The 20,108-nt window shown below is 34.9% G+C and overlaps 1 protein-coding gene across 1 annotated transcript in view; it reads right to left on the reverse strand.

Moving 5' to 3' along the window:
* Positions 1-20,108, reverse strand: part of RPS6KA6 (ribosomal protein S6 kinase A6) — a 206,870-nt gene that overhangs the window by 19,774 nt on the left and 166,988 nt on the right. The window contains exons 19-20 of the mRNA XM_034649643.1: positions 10,254-10,330; positions 8,390-8,507 (exon numbers count right to left, since the gene is read on the reverse strand). Coding sequence (XP_034505534.1) covers positions 8,390-8,507; positions 10,254-10,330 — 195 coding nt within the window. The remainder of the gene's footprint in view (positions 1-8,389; positions 8,508-10,253; positions 10,331-20,108) is intronic.

Consider the following 20,108-nt stretch of genomic DNA (forward strand, 5'->3'; position numbering starts at 1 on the left):
GGGACTTTAACAGGATAAAAAGCTTCTGCACAGCCAAGGAAACAGTAAAAAAAACTAAGAGACAGCCCACGGAATGGGAGAATATATTTGCAAAGGACACCACAGATAAAGGACTGGTATCCAAGATCTACAAAGAACTTCTCAAACTCAATACACGAGAAACAAATAAACAAATCATAAAATGGGCAGAAGATATGAACAGACACTTTTCCAATGAAGACATACAAATGGCTAACAGACACATGAAAAAATGTTCAAAATCATTAGCCATCAGGGAAATTCAAATCAAAACCACACTGAGATACCACCTTACGCCAGTTAGAATGGCAAAGATAGACAAGGCAAGAAACAACAATTGTTGGAGAGGATGTGGAGAAAGGGGATCCCTCCTACATTGTTGGTGGGAATGCAAGTTGGTACAACCACTCTGGAAAACAGTGTGGAGGTCCCTTAAAAAGGTAAATATTGAGATACCCTATGATCCAGCCATTGTACTACTGGGTATTTACCCCAAAGATACAGACGTAGTAAAGAGAAGGGCCATATGCACCCCAATGTTCATAGCTGCATTGTCCACAATAGCCAAATCATGGAAGGAGCCGAGATGCCCTTCAACAGATGACTGGATTAAGAAGCTGTGGTCCATATATACAATGGAATATTACTTAGCTATCAGAAAGAATGAACTCTCAACCNCCTTCAACAGATGACTGGATTAAGAAGCTGTGGTCCATATATACAATGGAATATTACTTAGCTATCAGAAAGAATGAACTCTCAACCTTTGCTGCAACATGGACGGCACTGGAGGAGATAATGCTAAGTGAAAGAAGTCAAGCAGAGAAAGACAATTATCATATGTTTTCTCTCATCTGTGGAACATAAGAAGTAGGATGATCGGTAGGGGAAGAAACGGATAAAGAAAGGGGGGGTAATCAGAAGGGGGAATGAAACACGAGAGACTATGGACTATGAGAAGCAAACTGAATACTTCAGAGAGGAGGGGGTGGGGGAATGGGATAGACTGGTGATGGGTAGTAAGGAGGGCACGTATTGCACGGTGCACTGGGTGTTATACGCAACTAATGACGTATCGAACTTTGCATTGGAATCCGGGGATGTACTGTATGGTGACTAACATAATATAATAATAAAATAAAAAATAAAATAAAAAAATAAACAAATTTAAAAAAAGAAGAACTAATACCTATTCTCCTAAAGCTATTTCAAAAAATAGAAACAGAAGGAAAGCTACCAAACTCATCCTATGAGGCCAATATTACCTTGATCCCCAAACCAGGCAAAGACCCCATGAAAAAGGAGAATTACAGACCGATTTCCCTAAAGAATATGGATGCCAAAATCCTCAACAAGATCCTGGATAATAGAATCCAACAGTACATTAAAAGGATTACCCATCATGACCAAGTGGGTTTCATGCCGGGATGCAAGGATGGTTCAACATTCGCAAATTGATCAGCCGGCTACATATATCAACAAGAAAAAACTCAGGAACCCTATGATCCTCTAAAATTGATGCAGAAAACGCATTTGACAAAATCCAGCATCCTTTCCTGATAAACCCTTCAGAGTGTAGGGATAGAGGGTACATTCCTCAATCTCATAAAACCATCTATGAAAACCCTACAGTAAATATCATTCTCAATGGGGAGAGGATGGAAGAATTTCCCTTAAGATCAGGAACACGACAAGGAAGCCCACTCTCGCCACTATTATTCAACATAGTACTAGAAGTCCTTGCAACAGCAATCTGACAACAAATGGGATAAAAGTATCCAAATCGGCAAAGAAGAAGTCAAATGTTCTCTCTTTGCAGATGACATGATTCTCTATATGGAAAACCCAAAAGAATCCACGCCCTAACTATTAGAAGTTGTAGAGTAATTCAGTAATGCGGCAGGATACAAAAATCAATGCTTAGAAATCAGTTGCATTTCTATACACAAATAATGAGACTAAAGAAAGAGAAATTAGGGAATCCATCCCATTTACAATAGCACCAAAACCCATACGTTACCTTGGAATTAACTTAACCAGAGATGTAAAGGATCTATATTCTAGAAACTATAAATCACTCTTGAAAGACACTGAGGAAGACAGAAAGAGATTGAAAAATATTCCATGCTCACGGATCGGAAGAATTAACATAGTTTAAACATCCATGGTACCCAGAGCAATCTACACTTTCAATGTTATCCCGATCAAAATACCGATGATATTTTTCAAAGAGCTTGAAAAAATAGTCCTTAAATTTGTATGGAAAAAGAGAAGGCCCCGAATCGCCAAGGAAATGTTGAAAAGTAAAAACAAAGCTGGGGGCATCACAATGCAGGATGTCGAGCTGTATTACAAAGCTGTGATAACAAAGACAGCAAGGTACTGGCACAAAAACAGACACATAGACCAATGGAACAGAATAGAGAACCCAGAAATGGACCCTCGGCAATTTGGACAGCTAATCTTTGATAAAGCAGGAAAAAACATTAAGTGGAAAAAAGACAGTATCTTCAATAAATGGTGCTGGGAAAATTGGACAGCTATGTGCATAAGAATGAAACTTGAACACTCTCTCACACCATACACAAAGATAAACTCCAAATGGATGAAAGACCTCAATGTGAGACAGGAATCCATCAAGATCCTAGAGGAGAACATAGGCAGCATCCTCTACAACATCGGCCAAGGCAACCTTTTTCATGACACATCTCCAAAGGCAAGGGAAACAAAAGATAAAATGAATTTGTGGGGCTTCATCAAGATAAAAAGCTTCTGCACAGCCAAGGAAGCAGTCAAAATAACTAAGAGGCAGCCCACGGAATGGGAAAGTATAGCAAATGATGCTACAGATAAAAGACTGGTATCCAAGATCTACAAAGAACTTCTCAAACTCAATACACGAGAAACAAATAAACAAATCATAAAATGGGCAGAAGATATGAACAGACAGTTTTCCAATGAGGACATACAAATGGTTAACAGACACATGAAGAAATGTTCAAAATCTTTACCGATCTGGGAAATTCAAATCAAAACCACACTAAGATACCTAACCTTATGCTAGTAGAATGGCAAAAATTGACAAGGCAAGAAACAACAATTGCTGGACAGGATGTGGAGAAAGGGGGTCCCTCCTACATTGTTGGTGTTGGTACAGCCACTCTGGAAAACAGTGTGGAGGTTCCTTAAAATGTCAAAAATTGAGCTACCCTATGATTCATCCATTGCACTACTGGGTATTTACTCCAAAGATACAGACGTAGTGAACAGAAGGGCCATATATACCCCAATGGTCATAGCAGCATTGTCCACAATCGCTAAGTCGTGGAAGGAACCAAGATGCCTTTCAACAGATGACTGGATTAAGAAGTTGTGGTCCATATATACAATGGAATATTAGCTATCAGAAAGAATGATTTCTCAACATTTGCTGCAACATGGATACCACTGGAGGCGATAACGCTAAGTGAAATAAGTCAAGCAGAGAAAGACAATTATCATATGATTTCTCTCATCTACGGAACATAGGAACTAGGAAGATCGGTAGGGGAAGAAAGGGATAAGAAAGGCTGGATAATCAGAAGGGGGAATGAAGCATGAATGACTATGGACTCTGATAAACTGAGGGCTTCAGAGGGGAGGGGGGTGGGGGAATGGGATAGACTGGTGATGGGTCGTAAGGAGGGCACGTATTGCATGGTGCACTGGGTGTTATACGCCCTAATGAATCATCAAACTTTACATCAGAAACCCGGGATGTACTGTTTTGTCACTATCATAATATAATAAAAAAACTGTAAAATTAAAAAAAATAAATTTTAATCTAATATCTTCTTTTGTTGCATCCCACAGGTTTTGGAATATTGCGTTTTCTTTTTCTTTTGTTTGACGTAATGTTATGATTTGCTGTTTTATTTCTTAATTGGTCCGTAGATTGTGCTATAGTGTGTTCATATTTACATATTAAATATTTAATAATTACATTGTAGATTTTCCAGCTTGGTTTTATTGTTGATCTTTAGTTTTGTACCACTGTGGTTGGAGTATACTTGGTATGATTTCAGTCATCTTAAATTTGTAGTAGTTGTTATGTCTCTTTTTATGTGATTTAATCAGGGGATTCTTCTGTACTTGAAGAAAATGTGTATTACATTTTCGTAGATGGAATGTTTATATATATCTTTTAGAACCATGTATTGTGGAGTATGTGTCAAGCAAAAAATGTTCTTGTTGAAGAAAAAGATAACTGAGGGTATTCGTTTAAAACAAAGTATATCAGAGTGGAAAAGTTTTGGGGGATGGGTGAAATGGTTGAAGGGGATTAATAGTACACTTATTGTGATGAGCACTGAGTAATGACGTACAGCATTGTTAGAAGCACTATATTGTATACCTGAAACTAAGATAACATTGTGTGTTGACTATCCTGGACTTAAAATAAAATTTAAAAAAAAAACACTAAAAACTAAAGAAATATGCTTGGCAAAAAAATAAAAAAAAATAAAAAAAATAAAATAAAAGTTATGATCATAGAAGTTCTAGAAGTATTTCATTATGTTTTAAGTGTTGAACTATTCTGCAACATAGATTACGTAAAGGTTAACTTCCTGTATACTTAATTTTCATATTACGTAAAAGGACTGAGTAAACAAGAACACCTTTGTTGTTATTATTAAAGGTTTACAGACCTCTCTCATTCATTCTACTCACATAAGGCAAGCTAATAAAGCTTTTCTTTCTCCAGAAAGTCTTCTCTAACATGTAGTAGAATGAAAAGAATACTGGACTGAAAATCAACTCCAGCTCTGTCATTCAGTGGTGTGTGACCATGGACAAGATAAATTCTACACACCTTGGTTTATCTAACTACACAATGATGGATCAGGTCCCTTCCAGCTCCAGAAATCTATGACTTATAAATATATAAACAAAGACTCTTCTATTAAGAGAATGTTCAAGCCAAAATGAAAAATAAATTTTTATGTAAAACCTGGCCACTTATTGCAAATTTATAGTCATTCACAATAGGACAATATTTATCTTTGTATATAAACAGAAAGATATTCCTGTGTAAACTGACAATGGAAGGTATATCTGAAGAAAAGATTAAATAGTTTATGAAAAAGTATTCAATTAAGTATTTATTATGCTAAGTGCATTAGGAAATGTACAAATAAGTATGACATTTAAACACAGAGGAGAAGGAATAAAAATGCACACAAATACATGGCAAAGGAGAATGTGTTAAGTGCTTTAATAAAGTACATACAACACAGTAATGGGAACACAGTAGAAAAAAAGCAGAATTTGCTTTTTTTACAGGAGGCAAGGGAAGAGGTAATAAATGATTTTCCTATAAGAATTTCTACTGGCCAATTCTTTGTTGGGTAAAGCTCTATGTACTTGAAATAAATAACACTTTGTCTACTTAAAATATTATAAAATTTAGGTAGATTAGGTATTATTGTGTTTATATGGAGTGACACCATGAGATTTTCATTACTTTTGCCTCTTCTACTTTTGTTTTGTTTACAAGATGCTTCTTGTCTTCTGTTTTACAAAAGGGAAGCAATAAAATGCCAATGTTCTTCAAGGCTGCAGTTTGGAGGTGAGTAGTTAGCTGAAACTGTTGTAGCAATAAAACACACAAAACTATCACCCCTCACCCTCACCACCATTTAACTGAATGAACAAAATTTGTGAACTCTGCATGGACAGGAGGCAGACAGAATCATCTTATATATGCTTCTGTTGGTGGCATTCACCAATAGCAAGAAGAGCATTTAAAAGGGAAAGAAGTAGCTTGTAATGAGCTGCAATTAAGTAAAGCAACTGTCAAGAGATGGTAGCAAGCCAAACCATGAGAGACTCTTGACTCTAGGGGGAAAAAATAGAGGTAGGTGGGTGGGGGGATGGAGTAACTTAGTGATGGACATTAAGGAGGGCATATGATGTGATGAGCACTGGATGTTTTATGCAACTAATCAATCTTTGACCACTAAGCCAAAAACTAATGATGTACTATATGTTGGTTAATTGAATTTAAATAAAAAAAAAGAAAAGAGATGGTACTAAATGCCACAATTCTCACAACTAAGGGGTGCTAGTTTAAGGAGTTATGGGCAACTGAACAATAGTTTACCTTCATTGCTAATTTAAAACAAACAGAAAAATGAAACTGTTAGAATGTAAGGAGATAGTTTTTTTTTAAAGAAGGTTCATATAGTTCCTTTACTCAGCATTTGCCACCATTTTCAGAAGTTTCAAAGATAGAACTAAAGTCACTTGATCCATAAAAAGGGATACATGAAAGACCTTGTGAAATATTTCAACAATATCCCCAATCTTTTCCTATGTTAATTACTCCAGAATATCACACTAAAAGAGGAGGTGAGAATAAAACTAAATTTTAATATGTATTATTATTTCTTTCTTTCTTTCTTTCTTTCTTTCTTTCTTTCTTTCTTTCTTTCTTTTTCTTTCTTTCTTTCAGCAGGGGAAGCAGCAGAGGGAGAAGCAGGCTCCCCACTGAGCAGCGAGCCCGACGTGGGGCTTGATCCCAGGACCCTGGGACCATGACCTGAGCCGAAGGCAGACACTTAACCAACTGAGCCACCCAGGCTCCCCTGTAGTATTTCTTAAGCACTAGACAGACTCAAACATAAAACACAAAGAACATGGAAAACTGAAATCTAAGCATAATTGTCATACGAATCTCCACTTCAGCATTACATTCACTGTTGCTAGTTATTTTTTAAAAGAAATACAAGAGGATCATATATATAGCTTTCAACATATTGGAATTACTCCTTGGGAAAATGCATTTTCTGACACACAAACTGGTTGACTAGAGCATACATGTATTTAATGATTAATACTAGCAGTTTCAATCACTTTACATGGAGCAATATGACAAATTATAAATAAACCAAACTGCAAAGAAATGGAATTTTGGAGAATTTAGTCCCTAAATTTTATAGATGAGAAAACTGAGGCAGCTAGTCAGTGGATCAAAAACTAACACTCAGTACTCCTGGCTTCCAATCAGGTGTTTTTTCTACTATATCACACAGTACACTTGTGTCACGGCTAAGATCCAAACATAATCCCTTATGTTTCTCTAATGTTTAAAAGGGAATTACAACCAAGTCCCTGATTTATCTACTATATAATAATTAGGATATGAGATTTGCTCCATAATCTACTCTACAGATAAGCTAATATTCTTGAGACAGTTATGTTTTATAATTAGCAGATATTAAATATAAGCAATTCCTTTTCTCTTAAATCGTTTTCTACTTCAAACTGCAGCTTAAAAGCTTCAGGACCCTATAAGCCACATGCTGACAACCTTTGGATTTTTGTTTTAAAACTCAAAATTTTTGAATTATAAATGTTAAGAGTTCATTGTCAAGGTTTAAGCAATATTGTGTTTTTTTCCCTAAATTAAATAAGGCCAGTTACACTGAAACTGTACTGCCTACTATATGGCAGCCACTAGCCATGTGGCTATTAAGCCTTTTAAAATGTGGGTAGTCCAACTTGTGGTGAGTATAGCATAATGTATAAACTTGTTGAGTCACTATGCTGTATACCTGAAACTAACTGTGTGTCAACTATACACAAATAAAAATTTAAAGAAAAAGAAAAATAATTTTTAAAAAATGTCAGTAGTCCAAATTTATATGGGCTCTAAGTATAAACTACACACCAGGTTATCAAGATTTAGTATTAAAAAAAGAATGCAAAATAACTTACTAATTTTTCATACTGGTTAGATATTGAAATGATATATTGTGGATATACCAGGTCGAATAAAACATTCTAAAATTAATTTTTGCTTTTGATTGTGGCTACTAGAGATTTTTAAATTACATATGTGGCTTACATTATATTTCTATTGGACAGCTCTAAGTTATCAATAATAAATATCTAGGTGTTACTGATAAAAAGTTTGTATATTCTCAAAGAATAAGTTAACATTAAAAACTGCCTGCATAATCACTAGTCAATGTTTGTGCTAAAGAAGGAATGATGTGTAAAAATACACTAAATGCAGAAATCAGCTCTAGTTGGCTTTAAATATGTATTTTTCTCCAGTAGATTAATATTTTTAGCTTCAGTTAGTACTGAAAATAGTTTATATTCCTTGAACACATATGAACTGAGAGAAATATCACCCAGATGCATGGCAGAAAAAAAAAGTCAGCGTTCATCCTGTTCAATCCACATATAAATGTGAGATGACTGAAAAACAAATACTGATATATAACACCATCAGATACTCTGCAAACACAGGCTAGGCTATAACTTAAAGATATCAGCAAATTAACATGAATGCAACAAAACCAAAGATATTTATGATTTATACCTTTGCTCCATCTGAAATATTGTCCCAGTTTCCACCACTCAATGAGAACTTGCCATTGCCTATACGTAGCAGTATCTCTTCAGGAGTATCATTGGGGCCATTAGCAAATGGAGTGTAGCTATTAATGAAATAGATTTTAATAGACATTAGGGACTAACATACAAATTAAATCAAATTGAAAGTGAAGAGTATAAGACAACACACAAATATTCACTATAGCAAATTAAGAGTATCATCTAATATTTTCCTTCACTCTTCATATCAAATTTTATATTTCAGTGAACTTAATCCTAAAGAATTACTTAATAGAGAGTCTTGCCTACATCAATATTTTTTCCTTTGATCAGTTAATCAATGTAAAATAAAATAAAGGTGGCATTTCGTGTAAAGCTGTAGGCTTAAAATTGGACCAGAATAAAACATGCAAATTTTGTATCCTCCCAGGCATAAATTAGCAAACCAAATATACCTACTATGAAGAAATTGTCAATTTTATATATTTAGAATGTATTTGATTAGTTCAAATTTACTCATTAGCATTTTATCAGTATTATCCATGAGAAAATGTTAACAATATTTTAATTAATGTCTACAAACAGTGGGTTAAACATTTGTATCAGTATAACAAAAAAACATCTATAGTTGAAGACAAATAGACTGTACAAAGTTAAAGTAGTTTAAAAATTAATTATGGAATAATAAAATTGATCAGTTTTGTATCATTCTAACAGGTAGAACTGAAAATGGTATTCAAATTTGGAAATAGAAAGACATGGTTAAGAAGTATGAGGAAGATATCTTAATATGTTAATGCCTTAATTCTCTTATGTAACAATTAAGAGATAACACTAAACACCTATACATATACCCACACACAAAATCCTTTTTTATTAGTCATAAATATTTGAAAGTAGCAATCTAGAAATGGTATACCATGGTTTGAAAACAATAGGGCTAACTGAAATTCATATATAAACTTTAACTACTCAACGGTAGTACTTCCTGTGATCTATAACTAAATATTTTGCATAAGTATGTATCTATAAGTATTTGGAATACAGTGACATGTAATTACCACTAAGTCAATAAATAATTCAGTCACGATATTCGTAACATATTTATAACACTCCTGTTATGTCAAGAATATTTAAATTATACTAAATGCCTTCTTTAAAAAGTCACACCTAAGTATATTATAGAATTACATTATAATTCTTCAAATTCTATTCTATGCAATAGACTGCTAAACCTAGCCTTTTTCTACAGCCATAAATATTTATTCCTAAATAAAAGTGCTACTCATTAAGAGTAAAACAGCATTTATATTGTTTGTAAATTACCAACATTAACATAATCCAATTATTATAATTTTTTAGTATTTATATTTTCAAGAGAAGGCTGTTGTGTATGTTTCTGTAGCATTCTTGCTATTTATATTTTTTAGAAAGCTCAGTCTTACTTAATCTGTTTCACCAGGAGAGCCAGAATTCAAATACTTTAAAAAATTAAATCAGTATCAATAAGCTCAATGGGCAAGTACCCATTGAAAGAAGAAATTATTTTATGTTCAAGTAAACATTTTCAAACCTTAATGTACTGAAAGTAAAATATCAAAATACAAATATGTGCTTTATTTTTAAAATTTTAGTTCTATTCGAAAATTCTTTTAATTTATGTATCTGAATAGTGCCTCATCAAACACCTTTATGTTTTCGCATTTTATAAATAAACAATAGATGATATTTTAAAATGCTGGTAGCATTTTACTTAAGGCTATATTCACTGTCCATTTCTTTACAGATAAAGATATATAGATGAAATTCAAATTATAGCATGTATTATTTTGAATATATAAGTTTCTTACCCAGCCAGCATTGTGTAAAAAAGAACACCCAGGCTCCAAATATCACAAGCAGCATCATAGCCCTGTTGCATAAGAACCTGAGAAAGAAATACACATTATCTGGTATTACTCAGTATAAACTCAGTTTTATCATCCAAAACACAGTTGTTGTATTTCCAATAATCTCACAACTGTTCACAATGTAAAAGCTTAGATCATTTAAATCTTTTCAATAATAGATTCATGTAATATCAAAGGCAAAGTCTTTTGCAATTAGCAAGCACTAAGTAAATGGCTATTAATAAGGTGATTTAGTAACATGGGTCATTAAAAACAAAAACAAAAACTTGAAGATAGGATCCCCGATCCCAATGAGTTTTTATTCTTCCTCTTAGAAAAATCACAGACATCAAAATTCAAGATTAATATTGTACAGACAGCCTAATATATACTATACACAATACTACTATTTCTATTTTGAAGATGAGGAAACTAAGGCAAATATAATTTGCCCAACATCACAAAACTAGTAAGTAGTACAGTAGGCATTCTTACTCTAGAGATTGTTCTTTTAATATCTATGATAACTGCCTCCTTACCAAGCAAAGGATGGTAAGATAATATATGCTCTCAAGAAAGCAAGACAAATTTATATTTTACATCCAAGCCTTATATGTTTTGGGAAGAGCAGTATATTTCTGGATCACAAAAACACATTTGATACATTGATACATTCTGAACGGTTTCATTAATTTTTCATACAATAGTTCAGGTAGCTGTTCTGTGTCTTGGAGCTAGTGATAATAATATCAAATAATATATTTATAATATATTTATGTGAGTTTTTTCTATGAAGTTAATAGCATCTGTTGAAAACTAACGAGATGACATGGATTGCAAGAACAAATACCATAAAAATCTCTATACTACCCAAAGTAATCTACATACTTAATGCAATCACTTGATGCAATCATAACATCACCAGCATTCTTCTCAGAGCTAGAACAAAAAGTCCTAAAATTTATATGGAACCAAAAAAGACCCCAAACAGCCAAAGCAATTTTGAAAAAGGAAAGCAAAGCTGGAGGCATCACAACTCCAAACTTCAAGTTACATTACAAAATCAGAATGATCAACATAACAAGATAGTGGCATAAAAATAGACACATAGTTCAATAGAACAGAATAGAAAACCCAGAAACCCAGAAATCTATGGTCAATTAATCTTTGACAAATAAGGAAAGAATATCCAATGAGAAAAAGAGTGTTTTTAACAAATGGCGTTGGGACAACAGGGCAGGAAAATGCAAGAGAGTGAAACTGGACCACTTTCTAACACCATACACGAAAATACACAAAATGGATTACAGACTAAAAATGGATTAAAAACCCAAATGTGAGATAGGAAATCATAAAGATGCTAAAAGAAAACTGAGGCAGTAACCTGTCTTACACTGGCCATAAGAACGTCTCTCTAGATCTCTAGATGAGATCAGGCACATTCAGGGTGTTAGCCATAAACATGTAAGTTTTTTCTTTCTTTAAAATTTTGAGATGTAGTTTCTTCTAACAAGTGGACCAAAATACACTCAGGATAGACTGTATTGCTCTGTTCTGTTCACCTGTCTGTATATATTCCTTCTTTATTTTTTCTCTTTTTTTGTATTTTAATTTTTACAGTTACATTCTATCTTTTCATTGTATTTAATTTATATTTGTACATATATAAGTGTTTTTCTTTCTGTACAATTTTGGGGTCTACTTATCTAGCAAATGGACCAAAATACACACAGGATCCAGTGTATTGCTCTATTCTATTTGTCTGTCTGATTATATTCTCAAATTTTTTTTTCAGTTTTGGATCTCTTCTGATTTGTTCAGTAAATATTTCTCTGGGGTTGTTATTGCCATTTTAGTATTTTGTTCCCTTTTTCATCTATTCTTCTTTGGAAAGAATGACAAGAAGGAAAAACTCACTGCAAAAAAGAGAACAAGAGGCAGTAATGACTGCCAGGGACCTAATCAGTATGGACACAAGTAAGATATCAGAACTAGAGTTCAGAATATCCATTATAAAGATACCACCTGAGCTTGAAAAAAAGCATAGAAGACCCTAGAAAGTCACTTTCTGGAGAAATGAAAGAACTAAAATCTAATCAAGTTGAAATAAAACAGGATATTAATGAGATGAAATAAAAAATGGAGGCTCTAACTCCTACAATAAATGAGGCAGAAGAGAGATTTAGTGATATAGAAGACAAAATGATGCAGAATAAAGAAGATGAGAAAAAAAGAGATAAACAACTACCAGATCACAAGGGGAAAATTCGAGACATAAGTGATACCAGAAAGTGAAACAACATTATAATAATTGGGATCCCAGAAAAAGAGGAAAAAGGGGCAGAAGGTATATTGGAGTAAATTATATCTGAGCACTTCCCTAATCTTGGGAAGGAAATAGGCATCGAATTCCAGGAGGCACAGGGAACCCCCCTCAAAATCAGTAAAAATAGGTCAACACCCCGACATATAATAGTGAAACATGCAAATCTCAGACACAAAGAGAAAATCCTGAAAGCAGCTCGGGACAAGAGGTCCATAAACTACAAGGATAGAAATATTAGACTGCCAGCAGACCTATCACAGAGATCTGGCAGGCCAGAAAGGGCTGGCATGATATATTCAGTGTACTAAACGAGAAAAACACGCAGCCCAGAATACATTATCCAGCAAGGCTGTCATTCAGAATGGAAGGAGAGATAAAGAGCTTCCAGGATAAAAAGAAACTAAAATAATATGTGACCACTAAACCAGCCATGCAAGAAATATTAAGGGGGATCCTGTAAGTGAAGAGAAAGCCGAAGAATAACATAGACCAGAAAAGAACAGAGACAATATATAGAAACAGGGACTTTACAGGTAATACAGTGGCACTAAACTCATATTTTTCAATAGTTACTGTGAATGTAAATGAGCTAAATGTTCCAATCAAGACACAAGATCTCAGATTGGAAAAAAAGCAAGACCCATCTATATGTTGTCTACAAGAGACTCATTGTAAGTCCAAATATACCTCCAAATTGAAACTGAGGGGGTGGAGAATATTTTATCATGCTAACAGACCTCAAAAGAAAGCTGGGGTAAAAATACTCTTATCAGATGAACTAGATTTTAAACCAAAGACTATAGTAAGAGATAAAGAGGGACACTATATCATACTTAAAGGGTCTTTCAAACAAGAAGACATAATAATTATAAATATTTACGCTCCTAACTTGGGAGCAATTATATAAACAAATCAATAACCAAATTAAAGGAATACATTGATAATAATATAATAATAGTAGGGGACTTTAACACTTCAATCATGGCACTGGAGAGATCATTCAAGCAGAAGATCAACAAGAAAACAAGGCCTTTGAATGACACACTGGACCAGATGGACTTAACAGATACACATAGACCATTCCATTCTAACGTTAACAGAATACACGCATTCTTCTTGAGTGCACATGGAACATTCTCCAGAATAAATCACATAGTGGGTCAAAAATCAGATATCCACCAATATCAAAAGTTTGGAATTATTCCCTGCATATTTTCAGACCACAGTACTTTGATCCTGGAACACAGTCACAAGAGGAAAATTGGAAGGAACACAAAAACATGGAGGTTAAAGAGCATCATACTAAAGAATGAAAGAGTCAGCCAGGAAATTAAAGAATTATTTAAAAAAAAATCATGGAAAAATGAAAATGAAAACACAACTGTTCATAACTTTTGGGATGCAGCAAAAGCTGTCCTAAGAGGAAAGTATACAGCAATATAAGACCTTCTCAAGAAAGAAGAAAGGTCTCAAATATACAATCTAAATTTACACCCAAAGGGGAAGAAGAAAGAACAACAAATAGAGCCTAAATTGAGGAGAAGATAAATAATAAAGATTAGAGCAGAATTCAATTGAAAACAAAAGAAGAGGAGAACACATCAACGAAACTAGGAGCTGGTTCTTTGAGAGAATTAATAAGATTGATAACCCCCTGCCTAGATTTATCAAGAAGAAAAGAGAAAGGACCCAAGTAAATAAAACCATGAATGAAAGAGGAAGATCACAGACATGACCGAAGAAATACAAACAATTATAAGAACATATTATGGGCAACTATATGCCAACAAATTAGACAATATGGAAGAAGTGGATGCATTCCTAGAAACAGATAAACTACTTGAGACATATAAACTACCAAACTGAAACAGGAAGAAATAGAAAACCTGAACAGACCCACAGCCAGGAAAGAAATTGAAGTAGTAATAAAAAATATTGAGATTGTTCCCTGCATATTCTCAGACCACAGTGCTTTGAAACTGGAACTCAATCACAAGGAAAAATTTGGAAGAAACTCAAACACTTGGAAACTAAGAACCATCCTGCTTAAGAATGGGTAAACCAGGAAATTAAAGAAGAACTTAAGCAATTTATGGAAACCAGTGAGAACAAACACACAACGGTCCAAAACCTATGGGTGACTGCAAAGGCGGTCCTAAGGGGAAAACAGATAGCCATCCAAGCCTCACTCAAAAGAATAGAACAATCTAAAAAGCGGTCCTTAGATTCTCACCTTAAGAAGCTGGAGATGGAACAGAAGAACAGGCCTAAGCCACGCATGAAACGACAATTGATTAAGATTAGAGCAGATATCAATGAATTAGAAACCAGAACTACAGTAGAGCAGATCAACAAAACTAGAAGCTGGTTCTTTGAAAGAATTAATAAGACCGATAAGCCACTGGCCAGATTTAATCAAAAGAATAGAGAAAGGACCCAAATAAATAAAATTATGAATGAAAGGTGATGATCATGACCAACACCAAGGAAATAGAAAGGATCATTAGAAACTATTATCAACAACTATGTGCCAATAAAATAAACAACCTGGAAGAAATGGATGCCTTCCTGGAAACCTATAAACACAAAGACTGAAACAGGAATAAATTGGTTATCTAAACAGACCGATTAATCGTGAAGAGATTGAAGAAGTGAACAAAAACATCCAAAAAAACAAGAGTTCAGAGCCTGATGGAATCCCTGGGGAATTCTACCAAACATTTAAAGAAGAAATAATACTATTCTCCTGAAGCTGTTTAAAAAAATAGAAACAGAAGGAAAATTACAAAATTCATTCTATGAGGCTAGTATTACCTTACCCAAAACCAGGCAAAGACCCTATCAAAAAGGAGAATTACAGACCGATATCCCTGATGAATATGGATGCCAAAATTCTCAACAAGATCCTACCTAATAGGATCCAGTAGTACATTAAACGGATTATCTGTCATGACCAAGTGGGATGCATCCCTGGGGATGCAAGGGTGGGTCAACATTTGCAAATCAATTAGTGTGATAGATCACATTAATAAGAGAAGAGACAAGAACAATATGAGCCTCTCAATTGATGTAGAAAAAGCATTTGACAAAATACAGCACCCTTTCCTGATTAAAACCATTCAGGGTGTAGGGATAGAGGGTACATCCTCAATTTCATAGAAACCACCTATGAAAAGCCCACAGCGAATAACATTCTCAATGGGGAAAAGCTGAGAACCTTCCCTTAAGATCAGGAACACCACAAGGATACCCAAACTCACCACTACTGTTTGACATAGTACTGGAAGTCCTTGCAACAGCAATCAGACAAGAAATAATAAAAGGTATTCAAACTGGCAAAGAAGAAGTCAAACTCTCTCTCTTCGCAGATGACATGATACTTTATGTGGAAAACCCAAAAGACTCCATCACAAAATTACTAGAACTCATACAACAATTCAGAAATGTGGCAGGATACAAAGTCGATGCTCAGAAATCAGTTGCATTTCTATACACGAACAATGAGGCTGAAGAAAGAGAAATTAAGGAATCCATTCCATTTACAATAGCATCAAAAACCATAAGATATCTCGGAACAAACTTAATGAGAGAGGTACAGGATCTATACTCTAGAAACTACTGAACACTCATGAAAGACACTGAAGAAGACACAAAAAGATGGAAAAATATTCCATGCTCATNAAGACATAAAAAGATGGAAAAATATTCCATGCTCATGGATTGGAAGAATAAACATAGTTAAAATGTCTATGCTACCCAGAGCAATCTACACTTTCAATGCCAATCCGATCAAAATATCAATGACATTTTTCAAAATGCTGGAACAAAGAATCCTAAAATTTGTGTGGAACCAGAAAGACCCCGAATCACTAAGGAAATGTTGAAAAAGAATAACAAAGCTGAAGGCATCACGTTGCCGGATTTCAAGCTATACTACAAAGCTGTGATCACAAAGACAGCATGGTACTAGCAGAAAAACAGACACATAGAACAATGGAACAGAACAGAGATTCCAGAAATGGACCCTCGGGGCTCCTTGGGCAACTAATCCTTAACAAAGCAGGAAAAAACATCCAGTGGAAAAAAGACAGTCTCTTCAATAAATGGTGCTGGGAAATTGGACAGCTATATACAGAAGAATGAAACTTGACCACTCTCTCATACCATATACAAAGATAAACTCCAAATGGATGAAAGACCTTGATGTGAGACAGGAATCCATCAAAATCTTAGAGGAGAACATAGGCTGTAACCTCTTTGATATCGGCCACAGCAACTTCTTTCATGGCACGTCTCCAAAGGCAAGGGAAACAAAAGATAAAATAAACTTGTGGGACTTCATCAAGGTAAAAACCTTCTGCACAGTGAAGGAAACAGTCAACAAAACAAAGAGACAACCCACGGAATGGGAGAAGATATTAGCAAATGACAGTACAGATAAAAGTCTGGTATCCAAGATCTATAATGAACTTCTCAAACTCAACACCCATGAAACAAATAATAAAATTAAAAAAATGGGCAGGAGATGTNAGATATGAACAGACACTTTTCCAATGAAGACATACAAATGGCTAACAGACACATGAAAAAATGTTCAAAATCATTAGCCATCAGGGAAATTCAAATCAAAACCACATTGAGATACCACCTTATGCCAGTTGGAATGGCAAAAATTTGACAAGGCAAGAAACAACAAATGCTGGAGAGGATTGGGAGAAAAGGGAACCCTCTTACACTGTTTGTGAGAATGCAAGTTGGTACAGCCACTTTGAGAACAGTGTGGAGGTCTGGTAAAAAGTTAAAAATAGAGCTACCCTATGATCCAGCAATTGCACTATTGGTATTTACCCCAAGGATATGGATGTAGTGAAGAGAAGGGCCATATGCACCCCAATGTTCATAGAAGCATTGTCCACAGTAGCCAAAATGTGGAAGGTGCTGATGTGCCCTTCAACAGACAAATGGATAAAGAAGATGTGGTCCATATATACAATATGGAATATTACTCAGCCATTAGAAAGAGTGATGTTACTCAACATTTGCATCATATGGATGGGAATGGAGGAGATTATGCTAAGTGAAATAAGTCAAGCATAGAAAGATAATTATGATATGGTTTCACTCGTTTGTGTAATATAATGAATAGCAGGGAGATCAGTAGGATAAGGAAGGGAATAATGAAGGGGGGGTAAACAGAAGGGGGAATGAACCATGACAGACTATGCACTCTGGGAAACAAACTGAGGGTTTTAGAGGGGTTGGGTGTGGGGGGATGGGCTAGCCTGGTGATGGGTATTAAGGGGGGCATGTATTGCATGGAACATTGGGTGTTATATACAAACAATGAATCATGGAACACAAAATGAAAAACTAATGATGTACTGTAGCTGTTCAATAAAGTCTCATAGGATTTAAAAAAAAAGACAAACCTCATGAAAAATTTAAGGAATACACAAAGAAATGGAAAAATTTATCTATGTCAATGGACTGGAAGAAGAAATATTTTTAAAATGTATATGGTACCTAGAACAATCTATAAACTCAATGCAATCCATATCAAAACTTCATCAACTGTCTTCATAGAGCTGGGATAAATAATCTTAAAATTTGTAGGGAAGCAGAAAACACTCTGAATAGCAAAAAGAATGTTGAAAAAGGAAACCAGAACTGGTGGCATCACAATTCCGGACTTCAAGCTGAATTACAAAGCCATAATCATCAAGAAAGTATGGTACTGGCACAAAAACAGACACATTGATCAATGGAACAGAATGGAGAACCCAGAAATGGACTCTCAACTCTATGGTCAACTAATCATTGAAAAAGTATGAAAGAGCATCCAATGGAATAAAGACAGTCTCTTCAACAAATGGTGTTTGGAAAATCAGAGAGCCACATGCAGAAGAATGAAACTGGACAATTTCCTTATACCATACATAAAAATAGACTCAAAGTGATGAAAATCCTAAATGTGAGTCAGGAGTCCTTCAAAATCGTAGATAAAAACACAGGCAGCCACTGATGTGACCTCGGCCTCAGCAACTTCTTGCTAGGCTTGTCTCAAAGGCAAGGGAATCAAAGGCAGAAATGAATTATCGGGACTTCATCAAGATAAAAAGCTTTTGCACAGGAAACAAAACAGTCAGCAAAACCAAAGGAGAACACAGTGGTAAAAGGTATTTGCAAATGACAAATCAGATAATGGGCTAGTATCCAAAGTCTTTAAAGGACTTATCAAACTCAAAACTCAAAGAACAAATAATCCAATCAAGAAATGGGCAGAAGACATGAACAGACATTTCTCCAAAGAAGACATACAAATGGCCAACAGACACATGAAAAAATGTTCCACATCACTTGTCATCAGGGAAATACAAATCAAAACCACAAATGAAATACCTCCTCACACCAGTCAGAATGGCTAAAATTAACAAGTCAGGAAATGATAGATATTGGCGAGGATGCAGAGAAAGGGGAAGGGTCTTCCACTGTTGGTGGGAATGGAAGCTGGTATCCTCATTGTGGAAAACAGTACAGAGGTTTCTCAAAAAGTTGAAAATAGAGCTACTCTACAACCCAGCAATTGCACTACTAGGTATTTACCTCAAAGATACAAATGTAGTGATCTGAAGGGCCACCTGTACCCAAAGTTTATAGCAACAATGTCCACAATAGCCAAATTATGGAAAGAGCCGAGATATCCAGTGACATATGAATGGATAAAGATGTTACACACACACACACACACACACACACACACACACACACAAAATGGAATACTACTCAGCCATCAAAAATGAAATCTTCCCATTTGCAACGTGGATGGAACTAGACGGTATCATGCTAAGCAAAATAAGTGAATCAGAGAAAGACAATTATCATATGATATCACTTATATGTGAAATTTAAGAAACAAAACAGAGGATCACGGGGGGGAGAGAGGAAAAAATAAAACAGGACAAAATCAGAGAGGGAGAAAATGCATAAGAGACACTTAAATAGGAAACAAACTAAGTGTAGCTTGTGGGGAGTAGTGTGGAGGAAGGGGTGTGGAGGGATGCGTAACTTGGTGATGGACGTTAAGGGGGGGCACCTGATATAATGATCACTTGGATTATACAAGACAGATGAATCACTGAACTCCACCTCTGAAACCAATAACACATTATATGTTAATTATTTGAATTTAAATTCAAACCATTAAAAAAATGAACTTTTCTCTACATGTCTCCGGAAGGAAGGGAAGCAAAAGCAAAAATAAACTACTGGGACTAGATCAAAATAAAAACCTGCACAGCAAAGGACACAATCAACAAAACTAAAAGGCAACATTCTGAATGAGAGAAGATATTTGTAAATGGCATATGCAATAAAGTATTAGTACCCAAAACATCAAAGAACTTATAGACTGGTGATGGATAGTAAGGAGGGCATGTATTGCATGGTGCACTGGATGTTATACGCAACTAATGAATCATCGAACTTTACAT

This window comes from Ailuropoda melanoleuca, chromosome X (assembly GCF_002007445.2).
Source record: "Ailuropoda melanoleuca isolate Jingjing chromosome X, ASM200744v2, whole genome shotgun sequence".
NCBI lineage: Eukaryota > Metazoa > Chordata > Mammalia > Carnivora > Ursidae > Ailuropoda > Ailuropoda melanoleuca.